Raw genomic sequence first — 12005 nt, 5'->3', positions numbered from 1 at the left:
GTGTGTGTCTGTCTGTCTGTCTGTCTGGTCGCTCAGTTGTGTCTAACTTTTTGCAACCCCATGGACTGTAGCCAACCAGGCTCCTCTGCCCATGGAATTCTCCAGGCAAGAACACTGGAATGGGTTGCCATTCCCTTCTCCAGGGGATCTTCTCGACCCAGGGATCGAACCAAGGTCTCCTACATTGCAGGCTGATTCTTTACCATCTGAGCCACCAGAGTACATATACCATATATTATTTAGCCATTCCCCTGTGGAAGGGCATTCCGATTGTTGAGAGGGTTTTTTTTTTTTCCTTTTGCTAACACTGCTGCAGTAACCATCCTTGTTTTAGTTCTGTGTGTTCATACAATCATTTCTCTAAGCTAGGCTAGACAGTTTTTTGTTGTTGTTATTGTTTTTTTTTTGGCCATGCCATGACACTTGTGGGATCTTAGTTTCCTGACCAGGGGTCAAACTTCGTTCCCTGACCAGGGGTCAAACTTCGTTCTCTGACCAGGGGTCAAAACCGGGCCCTCAGAAGTGAAATTTGGAGTCATAACCACTGGGGAATTCTATCTCTAGGATAGATTTTTTTTTTTTAAGATTTATCTATTTTTGGCTGTGCTGGGTCTTCGTCGCCGCTCGGGCTTTTGTCTAATTGTGAGAGCAGGGCCTACTCTCTAGTCGCGGTGTGCGGGCTTCTCGTTGCAGCGGCTTCTCTTGTTGCAGAGCACAGGCCCTGGGTGCATGGGCTTCAGTAACTGCAGCAAGTGGGCTCAGTAGCTGTGGCTCCCAGGCTTAGTTGCTCTGTGGCATGTGGGATCTTCCCAGACCAGAGATCAAGCCCATGTCCCCTGCCTTGGCAGGCGGATTCTCAGCCATTGGACCACCAGGGAAACCATAGGATAGATTCTTAAAAGCGGATTTTCTGGCTCACAGAGCTAGAAAGTTTTAATTTAATAGCCAACTTCAGATGACCCTCATGAAGGCTGCACAAGTTTACACTTCTAAGAGCAGGGATGGGATTGTTTCTCCGCCTCTCATCTGCACTAGGAGTTGTCAGTCTGTTTTTAGTTTCTTTTCTTCCATCTGATGGATGAAGATCAGTCATGCTTTACACCTTGGTCAGCGCGTCCTGGTCATCCTAACGTGCAGGTCTTTATCCTCCCCCACCTGCCCCCAGGCCAGCTCTCAGCACCTTTAACCTGACCCCTGCAGCGCCCTCTCTCTCCAACTCTGTCCTCACTCTCTCTTCCCAAGTCATGGGTCTAACCCTGGAACTTTCCTCTTTAAAACTTGTGAATGTCAGTGGACATCTAGGTTGCTTCTGTGTACTGGCTATTGTAAATAGTGCCGCTGTGAACACTGGGGTCTATTGCCTTTTTGAATTACGGTTTTCTCAGGGTATCGCTAGTGAGAAGTTGCTGTGTAACACAGGGAGCCTAGCTTGGTGCTCTGTGATGACCTCGAGGGGTGGCGGGAGAGAGGCTCGAAGGGGAGGTGATACATGTATACACGTGGCTGCTGTGCGTTGTGAGGCAGAAACCAACACAACATTGTGAAGCAGTGTTCCTCCAATTAAAACAAAATTTTTAAATCCTCTGGATGCCTCCCCATTATATTTAGAATAAAATTCACACTCCCATGTAAGGCATTTAAAGCAGTTTAGATTCTGGCCAAAGTCAACATTTCTGCCTCCCCAAGTTCATCTGCCACCTCTTCCCTCCCTCTGACATCTCCTCCAGCCCCATCCCTGCCAGCAGCTCCCTGAGAACATCAACGGCTTCACTACTGTAGGACATCTGTGCCAGGGTTGGGATGGGTGGGGAGTGCTCCTGACCTGCAGCGGGTGGCCCTCTGCCCTGTTTGTGTGACCAGGGGCAGGGATGAGGCAGGGAAGTTTGCCAGGCAGGCACTGGGTGGGGAACTGAAGAGCCTGGATTTGGAGGTTTGATTCTGGGGTCCACCCCACAGGGGCTGTGAGATTCTGAGCAAATGAGTTTGTCAACTGCTATGTCTTAGCTTCCTCCTTTGTGAAATGCGGTTAGTCGTAACTCACAGGGCAGCAAGAGCGTTTTAACTGCAGACCGTGATGCGGCTTCATACCGTACAGTCACGCTTCCCAGGGATGTGCCAAAACCTCCTCTCGGCTGTGCAGGAGGGTGCAGGAAGGGGATTCTCCTGTCCCAGCTTTTTAAAAATTATTTATTTTATTTTGGCTGTGCTGGATCTTCATTGCTGCGCACGGACTTTAGTTGCAGAGAGGCGGGGGTCACTGTCTAGCTGCAGCGTGCAGACGTCTCACTGCAGCGTCTTCTTACTGCGGAGCACGGGCTGCAGCAGTTTCAGCTCCCGTGCTCTGGAGCACAGGTCTGGTAGTTGTGGTGCTCGGCCTTAGTTGCTCCGAACCATGTGGTATCTTCCCTGGTCAGGGCTCAAACCCATGTCTCCTGCATGGGCAGGTGGGCTCTTTACCACTGAGCCACCAGGGAAGCCCTCAAAATTATTCTCAAATTACAGTGTCTTTCTGTCCTCATATCCATATGAGGTACTGGCTCCATCACCTGGCAGGACAGGGAGATGGGTTGTCTCTGTGCTCAGAAGACTCTGGTCGTTATCTTCTGCTTAGAGACAGACAGTGGTGGTTGAGCAAATGAGCTTGCAATCCAGGTTCCTCCATCACAGCTCTGTGCCCTGGAGCCTGTTGCTGGCTCCCAGGTCACCACCATGAGGTGTGGGAGTCGGGCTAGATGTTGGTACAAGGTCTGCCAGCCCTCACATGCTGAGGCCTGGGCTCAGGCCCTGAACTCAAGCAAAGAGCCTGGCCAAGCGTCTGACCCTTGGAGCCTCCAGTTCACACGCCCTTGGGTGACCAGATGCCCAGCCCTGCACTTCCAGATCCAGATGTGGTTCACACGTTGACTTTTCTCTAAAAATGCTTTTTCACAAATTTTACCTACAAGTCACAGAGCCTTAAAAGAGTTATATGAGTGAGTGAGTGGGTTAGTGTTAGTCGCTTAGTTGTGTCTGACTCTTTGCAACCCCGTGGACTGTAGCCCACCAGGCTCCTCTGTCCATGGAATTCTCCAGGCAAGAATACTGGAATGGTAGCCATTCCCTTCTCCAAGGGATCTTCCCAACCCAGGGATTGAACCCGGGTTTCCTGCATTGCAGGAGGATTCTTTACCATCTGAGCCACCAGGGAAGCCCCACCCCAAACTGTTATAGTTGGCTCTTTATCAACAAACAGAGCAGACTTCAGGTCCCCATTCGGGGGAAAAAAAAATCACAGAAATTCCTGCTCTGGAGCCTGCACAAACCCCGGCCCTGGACATGGACTGCCCCTCTGTCCCCTCCATGGATACGTTGGGTTACCAGACCCTGGGCAGCGTTGACCCGGAACACAGTTTAAGTCCATCAGCCCATCAGCCCTTTTCACCAGGACCGGATTTGTTGTAAAACCTTGACACGCTGGTAGTTAACATCACAGTTTAACTGTGTCCTATGTGGGTCAGTGGGCACGAGATGCTGTACTGACCTGTCCATAAGCCAGGGGCAGAGGGCACGGTCCAGGCCTTTCCACCTCTCACTTGTTATGATGTAAACACTCCAGGGGGAGACAGTGAAAGCAGCAGGGGCTTTTTTTCCCGGACGGGGGTGTGGAGGTTGTGAGAGAGGCGATGAGTAGGCGAAGGGAAGTACGAAGGCGAAGGGAGCGGTGTACGGACTTCCCGCCGTGCCCCGAGAAGGAGGCTGGCAGACACAGCAGCCGTTCTCTGGGAGCTGCATTGCGCCATTGAGTTCAGAGAGGCAGGTTCTTTGCCCCTGCTGGTCTGGGGTCTTAGTTAGGAAATGGAAGTGGGAGGGGGGATTCCGGGTAAGCCTTCAGAGAATTGCAGAGGAGGAGTAGGAGGGCAGGGGCAGCTGTCGAAAAGACAAGTAGTCCCAGGACCCCAGGCAGTGTGGAGGCCCGAGAGGGCGTGAAGAGGGTGAGCAGGGACTGACTTCTGTCCCTGGTCACCGCCCAAGCACCGCATGAGTCCTGATTATTTTGGAGTGCTTTTTTTTAAAAAAAAAAACTTTTTTGAAAAGATTACATGATAAAGTAGGGGCTTCCCTTGTAGCTCAGCCGGTAAAGAATCACCTGCAGTGCAGATGAGCCAGGTTTGATGACTCAAAATAATTTTGTTGACTGAGATAGTGAGTTTCAACCCCTGTCAGAGCCCTGCTTTTCTCCAGTCTCCTTGTCAGAGGTGAAGGCTGGCATGTGCTGGCTGTTGTCGGGAGAACTGTGTGGCCAGACATCAGGAGCCAAGAGAGAACAGAGAGCACGACCAGCCAGTGAGTGTGAAGAGAAAATCTGAGAGGAATAAAAGGACCCCTTCCTGCAGGAAAACTCCAGAAAGACACGGATTATGAGTACTCTCTGGAAGGAGAAGTTGGGAAGGGGGGATGAGATGTGCAGACTTTGGGTGAAATGAGCCACACTGCCTGCCTCTGTGTGCCCAGCGACTGCTCGGTTCTCTGGACGAGAAACAGCGCAGAGTCACATCTTGGATAAGCTAGTATCAGAACAGCACCTGGAATGTAGTCGCTGCCGGCTGTTTGTTAAGTAAATAGGAAGTTCTGGTGACCAAAAGCATATGTCAGTGGGGTGGTTGGTCAGCTGGCAGATATGTTTAGTACCAAACAGTGGGGCAAATGTCTCAGGAGAGTTCCAGCAGACTTAGGAGGGGGAATGTGTCCAACTGAGTGACCGGAACAGGCTTCCTGGAGGAGGCGATACCCAGGCGGGAGCTTGGTGGACTTGAAGGGATGATCCTGGAGTCGTTGTCCAACCTCTCCTGGACCATGGCCACAGCCTCCCACCCCCACCCCCCGGCTCCAGCCCCACTCACACTTACTCCCCACGCAATCTCCTCCAGAGTATACCCAGGGTTTAAACCTATAATGGACAAGAAAAAGGCCAGGAAGACCCCCTCAGTTGGCCCACCCTGTCCTTCAGCCCCTCTAAGCTGGCCTGCCAGCATCGCTGTCTTTTGTCCCCTTTCCTTGCCCATCTTCTCAGCCTAGAAGTTTCCTTCTTCAGGTCCCATTTGCAGACAGTATCCTCAGCTCCCACCCATCGGTGTTACCCCGTGTCCACAGCACATTGTGAAGTGTAACGAGTTCCAGTTTTCTCCACTAATTTATTTTTGGCCGCGTTGGGTCTTTGTTGCTGCACACAGGCTTTCTGCAGGTGCGGCGAGTGGGGGCCTGCTCTGCGCCTGTGGCTTGCGGGCTGCTCGTTGCAGAGCACGGGCTCTGGGGCACGGGCGCTGTAGTTGTGGTGCAGGCTTTAGTTGCCGCGTGGCATGTGGCATCTTCCTGGACCGGGGATCAAACCTGTGTCCCTGGCATTGGCAGGCAGATTCTTAAGCACTGGACCACCAGGGAAGCCCAGAGCTCTTTAAAGAAACAATTTTCTCTTTACCATCTTAGTTTTTAAGCACAATCCCTGCCCATAGCAAACAAGGAGTGGATGAATGAAGGAATGAATGAATGGGAGTGTGGAAGAAGGGAAGGAGGGGTGGGGAGTAGAAGTGCTGGGCCCTGGCTCAGAGTAGAAGGTAGGGCTGGCTTACACATTTGGAAGCAATCTGAGCAACTGAGTGCTGGTTAGGAGTTGAACAGAGAATACTTGGGAAGGAAAAGAGAAAGGCTGAGGATTAGGAACAAGGGGAATTCCAGGTTTATGAGCAAGAGTCTGGCAGGGTCCTGGAGGTGGGTGCCCGCAGGGGGCTACATGGTCCCAGCTGAGCTGCAGGGGTGAAACAGCTGGAGGACAGGCGAGGCCCCGGTGTTCACATCGTGTCTGAGTCCGGGGTTAGCTGAAGACACACGGGCAGAGGAGAGTGGAGAACGGGGGCTGCAAGGAAGTGGCGAGGTTCTGGAGACGTTTTTCTCTGAGCTGTGGCAGACCCGAGCGTTTTGCAGAGTGACGGGGAAGAGGTCAGCATCCAGGAGAGTCTGAGAGGGCAGAGGGGACAAGGGGCGAGTCAAGGCGATGGAGCAGGTTCGTGGGGGCCAAGGGCAGGTCTGTGCGTGTGCAACCCTGGTGGGAGAAGAAGCTCACAGGGTGGCGGCTCTGGCTGTCACCCCTTCTTGGTGACCGGGGGTGGGAGAAGGGGACTCCACGTTGAACTGGAGGCAGAAGCCAAACCAGACAGAGTAAAATCCTAAACACACCCGATCAAGGGGTGGTGTCTGTCAGGCCACAAAGAATAAGGGCACTGTCCCGCCCTGGATGTCCCCGTGTGTGCTGTGGCATGGTGCGGCCTGTGCCTGCTGACGGGGGCGCCCTGTGGACACGGGAAGCAGGAAGAAGCCAGTGGAGATGGGGATTCGTGGCCGTCTGCTCTGTGGGTGGTGGGCAGATGCTCAGGGAGGCTGGCTCATGGGCCTTGAGCTCAATGAACTTTCCAGACACCCATGAGAAGCCACTTATTTAATCACTTGGTTTCCTTGAAAAAAACAAACTGGCTTCTTTTTTCTGTTGATGAAGGGAATAAATTCTCATACTAGGAAATAGAAAAATACAGAAGAGTTGAAAGGCAAGGGGAAGGGGAAACACAGTTTTACCACCCAAAGCAAGCACTGTGAACACGGAAGGAAATTCATCACAATGTTCTGTTTTAAAGGCATTTTTTTCCTCTTCTCTCCCAAACATCAAGGAAAATAGTCGTGGCTTATTCTCGGTGTCACAGAGTAATCTTCCCCACTGGGGAAGATTGTGCTTACAATTTTTAAAAGAAAAGAGAAGCATACTGTTCCAAGCATATCGAGTATTGGGTAGTGTATACTGGTCCCAAGGGACAGGTCTGCCTTAGAGAAATCTTCTCTATCTAGGTACCGACTCTTATCTCATTCCCTAACATCCCATAGAAGGAAGGTTGCTTTTAAACGTGTGTATGGGAGCAGTTGCATTTGATTTTTCTGTGGCTCGGACAGGAGAGGCATAATCTCTTTGAATCATCTTTAACTAAGACCCTGATGGTGGGAAAGATTGAAGGCAGGAGGAGAAGGAGGCAACAGAGGATGAGATGGTTGGATGGCATCACCAATTCAATGGACATGAGTTTAAGCAAACTCCAAGAGACAGTGAAGGACAGGGAAGCCTGGTGTGCTGCAGTCCATGGAGTTGCAAAGAGTCAGATTATGACTTAGTGACTGAACATAACTGAGAAAACAAAGTCCCCAAAAGAAAAGGACTAGTGTCTCCAAGGAGGCTTGCAGACCCCCACCCACACACGCACCCCAGAGCCCCTGTGCAGTGTGCTGTGGGTAGGAGAAGTCACGCCAGGCTGGAGGTGGCCAGGATTGCTTTGTATGACCTGTGTCTTTACCCTCAGAGAAGGTAGCAGGGCCTGGAACCAACGGACAGCCCGCGCCGCCCTGGATCACCGTGGGGCGCCAGAAGCGCCGAGGACCTCTGGAGCAGCCCCCCAGCCAGGAAGACAAACCTGCGGCCCGGACCTTGAAGTCTGACACAGGAAGGCCCGCCAAGGTACCCGAGAAAACCCAGGTGCTTAGAGTGGACCCTCTGTCTCCCTGTGTATGCAGGGGAGCGCCCCAGGTGGGGGCTGGGGGCTGGGACCCCGTGATGGCCCCATGTCCTGCACGGTCATTATAGCGACTGTTGCCTGTGATGACAGCTGAGGTCTGCCCCGTGCATGTGCCAGGGGGCCGGGGCAGCAGAGGAGCCGTGGACCACGCAGGCAATGCAGCCAGCCCTCTGTTCCCCAGCTCCTTGGCAACACAGCTCAGCATCTGGAGAAAGGGACCCGGGGTGAAAATAACTTCTCATTTGGATGCTCGGCAACCATGTCAGCAGCCCCATCTTGACTCGTTTTGCAGTAAATGACCGAGCCCTGCATGTGCTGCTGCTCTGGCCGCCCACTGGGGTCCGTACTCTTCACCAACATTTGTACGGCTGGACCCCGGGGGTCCCTTGTACACTCCAGACTGAAAACAGTTTTCTCCAACCCAAACAGTGGTGCTTAAAAGTAGGCTGAGACTCACAGCTTTTGGGTTCCCCCCAGTCGACACGGTAAAAATCCCAAATCATGTTGCAGCCATGTGGGGAAGTGAGCCTGAGCTTGCAGTTGACCTGCTTCTCTTCATCTTCACCAAAACTGCTGCTGTAGCCAAGCTTGGAAACCTCCTGCAGGCTTAGGGAATTGATAAAACAAATAGTCACCAGTGATCCTGGCATCCACGGTCATCCGAAGTGTCCTAAAAGTCATAAAGCTATCTCTAAACATGGTTCCTTTCGCCTTTCCAGTGGAACCTGGCCCTCTGATCTGGCCAGGGTCAAGGACAGGTCAGGAGCCAGGAGCAGGCCGTGAGCAAGTCCATCCTGGAGGCTGGATGGCAGCCCGTCATGAACCAGAGCTCCCCAAGAAGGTGCCAGCAATATGAGCCACGTGGGTGGAGAAGCCTTCGTGGCTCATCACCTGTGGTTGTGTTTGTCCCCGTCTGAATCTCAGGTGACGGGACCGCATGTGTCTTTCTTGTGTCCTGACAGGAGCCCGTGAAGCAAGCCGACTTTGTCCGCAGCAAGTCTTTCCTGCTGGCCCCGGCCAAGCCTCCTGCGGACCAGAGGCAGGGGGCAAAGCTCCGCCTCCAGGAGGGGCTGCAAAGAGGAATCTCCTTGTCTCATCAGAATTTGGGTATGAAACCGGAAAATAGTGCTGAGCCCTTAGAAATGCATTTCCAGGTTTGGTCCTGCTTTGTTTTGTTCTGTTTTGTCTTTTCTGAATTACTTGCTGCCACATTAATTTTTAAAAAAATATTTATTTATTTTACTGCACCGAGTCTCGGTTGTGGCACATGGAATCTTTGGTTGCGGCATGTGAGATCCAGTTCCCTGACCAGGAATTGAACCCAGGCCCCCTGCATTGAGAAGGCAGAGTCTTAGTCACTGGACCACCAAGGAAGTCCTGCCACATTGATCATTTAATTGTTTATTATTATTATTATTTTTTACTCATAGAAGAGTGACTTTATTTCCCTGGTGGCTCAGTGATAAAGAATCCACTGCTAAAGCAGATGAAGGTTCGATCCCTGGGTCAGGATGATCCTCTGGAGGAGGAAATGGCAACCCAGTCCAGTATTCTTGCCTGGGAAATCCCATGGACAGAGGAGCCTGGCAGGCTGCAGTCCACGTGGTCTTGAAAAGAGTCACCATCTAAATAGCAGTAATAATTGCTTTATAATGTTGTATGTTGATTTTTTTAAAAACAGCTTTTATTAAGAGAATTCATTTACACGGCCAAAAAAAAAAATCTCACCCATTTTAAGCATATAATTCAGTGAGTATCTATTTATCAAGTTGTCCAACCATCACAGTCCAATTTTGGACCATTTCCTTCACCTTAAAGAGCTATCCCATGCCCATTCGCAGTCATTCACCATGCTCCCCTCCAGCTTAAGCAACTGCTAATCTGTTCTCTGTCTCTCTGTATAGTTGCCTGTTGGGGGGACCCTTCTTATAAATGGCATAATAAAATATGTGTTCTCTTGTTTCTGGCTTCTTTCACTGAGCATAATGTTTCTAGATTCAACTTTCTTGTGGCATGTAACCATATTTTTCAGTGTAGTTTTCATTTTGCTACAATATACGTAACACAATTCACCATCTTAACCCTATCTTAAGTGTCCCTTTCAGTGGTGTTAAGAATATTTACACACAGAGTTCCTGCAGTTTTATCATGCAAGTTTCTCTCAATTCACCACATTGCTGGAACTGTAAATTATCCTATGCCAACATCTTCTTCACACATTTGCACGTTTTATGCTTGAGACCATGGTTAAGACATGCTTTTTAAAAGGCCTCCAAGAAGCTTAAGTGCAAATCCAAACTCTTTTCTCACGTTTCCGTTTGTTTTGTCTTCTCTCCAGCAGCCCAGTCGGCAGTGATGATGGAGAAAGAATTGCATCAGCTGAAGCGAGCCAGCTACAGCAGCACAGATCAGCCCTCCTGGATGGAGCTGGCCAGAAAGAAATCGCAAGCTTGGAGTGACATGCCCCAAATTATAAAATAGGTGTAACAGTGCTCTGGTAAAGAATGTCTACTTCCTTGACGAGACACTTCCTTTCAAACTGCCACTCAATCAAGGCAAACAAACTGTGAAACTGAAGAGCGATTTTATCATCAGGTTTCGAGAGAGCGAGCTCAGGGAAGAGGGAGGAACCAGGCAAGCAAGTCAGACGGACGCACGGCCACGGGCCCCGGGCCAGAGACGCCCGGAGACAAGAACACCATTGAAAAGGGCCAGGGACGAGGTTCTGTGCCCACAGGTATGAATGTGAGTCTTTCAGAATCCTCCGGAGAGAGAGGGCTCAGGCAGCGAAGAAAATGCAGATGAAGCGCGGATACAGAACTCAGGTGGCCTTCCAGGAGAACGTGCGCCCGCGCCTCCACCAGAGATCAGCTCGTGTCTCTGGGCCCCCGTCCTGCCTGCGGAGTCTGTCTTCTCCTTTCACGTTTACCGTTAGGCATGACATTCATGGTGAAACGCAGACGTCGTTTTTTCCAAGAGCAGCTATCACAGGGTCCGCTTACACAAAGGCAGCCACTCCACGAAGGAGTGGAAGGAACACAGCGGGCTCCATCGATTCATAGACTCCTTCCAAAATCAGTTTTTAAACTTCTCCACTCGTCATCCATGTCCTTCACCATTGAACAATGCATTGCCTGTTGAATAAAAGGTTTCAGACCTGACACATGTGTAAGTGTGATTTTTACTCAGACTGAGAGAGTGTCCTCCAGCAACTGAGTTAAATGCAGCGTGTGGAATTTCATTCAATAAGCGAGTTCATGGTCAAACCTCATGTTGGGTTGATTGCGGAGTTTGGGTTGTATGAGATTCTCCCCACCCCCAGTAAAACTTTGTTGTTCATTTTTAAGTCAGAAGCTACTGTAGATTTTTGGCTCTTTATACAACTATTTGATACAGTGCATTAAAAATATAAGATTTCCTTTAAAGTTGACATTTTTCAGCATCTCATTAATCTAACCTGTTTGTTTCTATTGAAAACTGGGTTATCAGTACATTAAGCAGGATGAATGTGCAGAAGCCAGCAGAGTAAGAGCATGTATTTGAAATCTCAGAATTATGTCTCAATTATATAATGCCTCTCTTTTTAAAAACCTTTCCAATTTGTTCCTGTGAACAAGCCAGTCTCCACGGGAATGTGTGTAACTGGGGACATTTAGCCTTCAGAATAAAAAAGATCTCATATATAGTATAATTTGATTTTATATACCCTAAGTTCTGCTCCTTTTATTGTATTTTTCCATCCTCATGAATATTTTTCTGTTAGAACTACACTGCTTCGTTGGGTCTACTCTATTGAAAAAGTCCTGGAGTAGTTGTTTTTTTTCCCCAAATTGATCTATTAATTGCATTCCCTTAGAGAACACCAATGCGGAATTCGCTGGTGCCCGTGCTCTAAGCAAGAACTCCCTTCATCCAGTCTTGCTCCAAAAGCTTGGACATGAATAGCTTTAACTAAGAAAAAACTGTGTTGGCTATTATTACTCAGCACCATGGTTTCTCCTGTTAGCAGAACATTTCAGATGAACCATTTTGAGGCAATGGATTTCACTGTGAGATCAAAGGTATTTGGTTCCATTTTGTTCAAATACAGGTTGATACCCTCTCTGTGTTTCAGGACTGGCTTTTTTTCTCTCTGGCACCTGAGAAGTTAGGAGAGTATAGAGTTTTCAGACTCAGGGAATTCACTGGGGTTGGGGGTCGGGGGCTGATATTGAAGCTGCCACCCTTCCCTCGGCCCTGCATGGAGGTGGTAACCCTCTTCCCTAACAAGAGAAGTTGAGGCAGAGACCAAAATTTAAGATGATGTGGGCAGTCTAGAATGGCAGCAGAGATGCTAAAAGCCTGAAAGGAATTGTCAGCCTCGGTTTTCCTATCAATAAAGACAGCAGTTCCTGAGTCTCTCCTCTGTCCCACTTCTCA

At 49.9% G+C, this 12005-nt stretch overlaps 1 protein-coding gene across 9 annotated transcripts in view; it reads left to right on the top strand.

The window, feature by feature from the left end:
* Window positions 1-10747, top strand: part of CRACDL (CRACD like) — a 130032-nt gene extending 119285 nt beyond the window's left edge. For 7 of the 9 annotated variants that reach the window (XM_025260685.3, XM_044925637.2, XM_025260686.3 and 4 more), the window contains 3 exons: window positions 7374-7546; window positions 8549-8693; window positions 9925-10747. In XM_025260685.3, coding sequence (XP_025116470.3) covers window positions 7374-7546; window positions 8549-8693; window positions 9925-10067 — 461 coding nt within the window. In that variant the 3' untranslated portion in view covers window positions 10068-10747. Of the gene's footprint in view, window positions 1-7373; window positions 7547-8548; window positions 8694-9924 lie in introns of those variants that run through there. The other 2 variants (XM_025260684.3, XR_006639771.1) reach the window with 2 other exon arrangements.
* Window positions 10748-12005: the final 1258 nt, after the last annotated feature.

This window comes from Bubalus bubalis, chromosome 12 (assembly GCF_019923935.1).
Source record: "Bubalus bubalis isolate 160015118507 breed Murrah chromosome 12, NDDB_SH_1, whole genome shotgun sequence".
NCBI lineage: Eukaryota > Metazoa > Chordata > Mammalia > Artiodactyla > Bovidae > Bubalus > Bubalus bubalis.
This window is presented reverse-complemented; position numbering and strand designations above follow the sequence as displayed.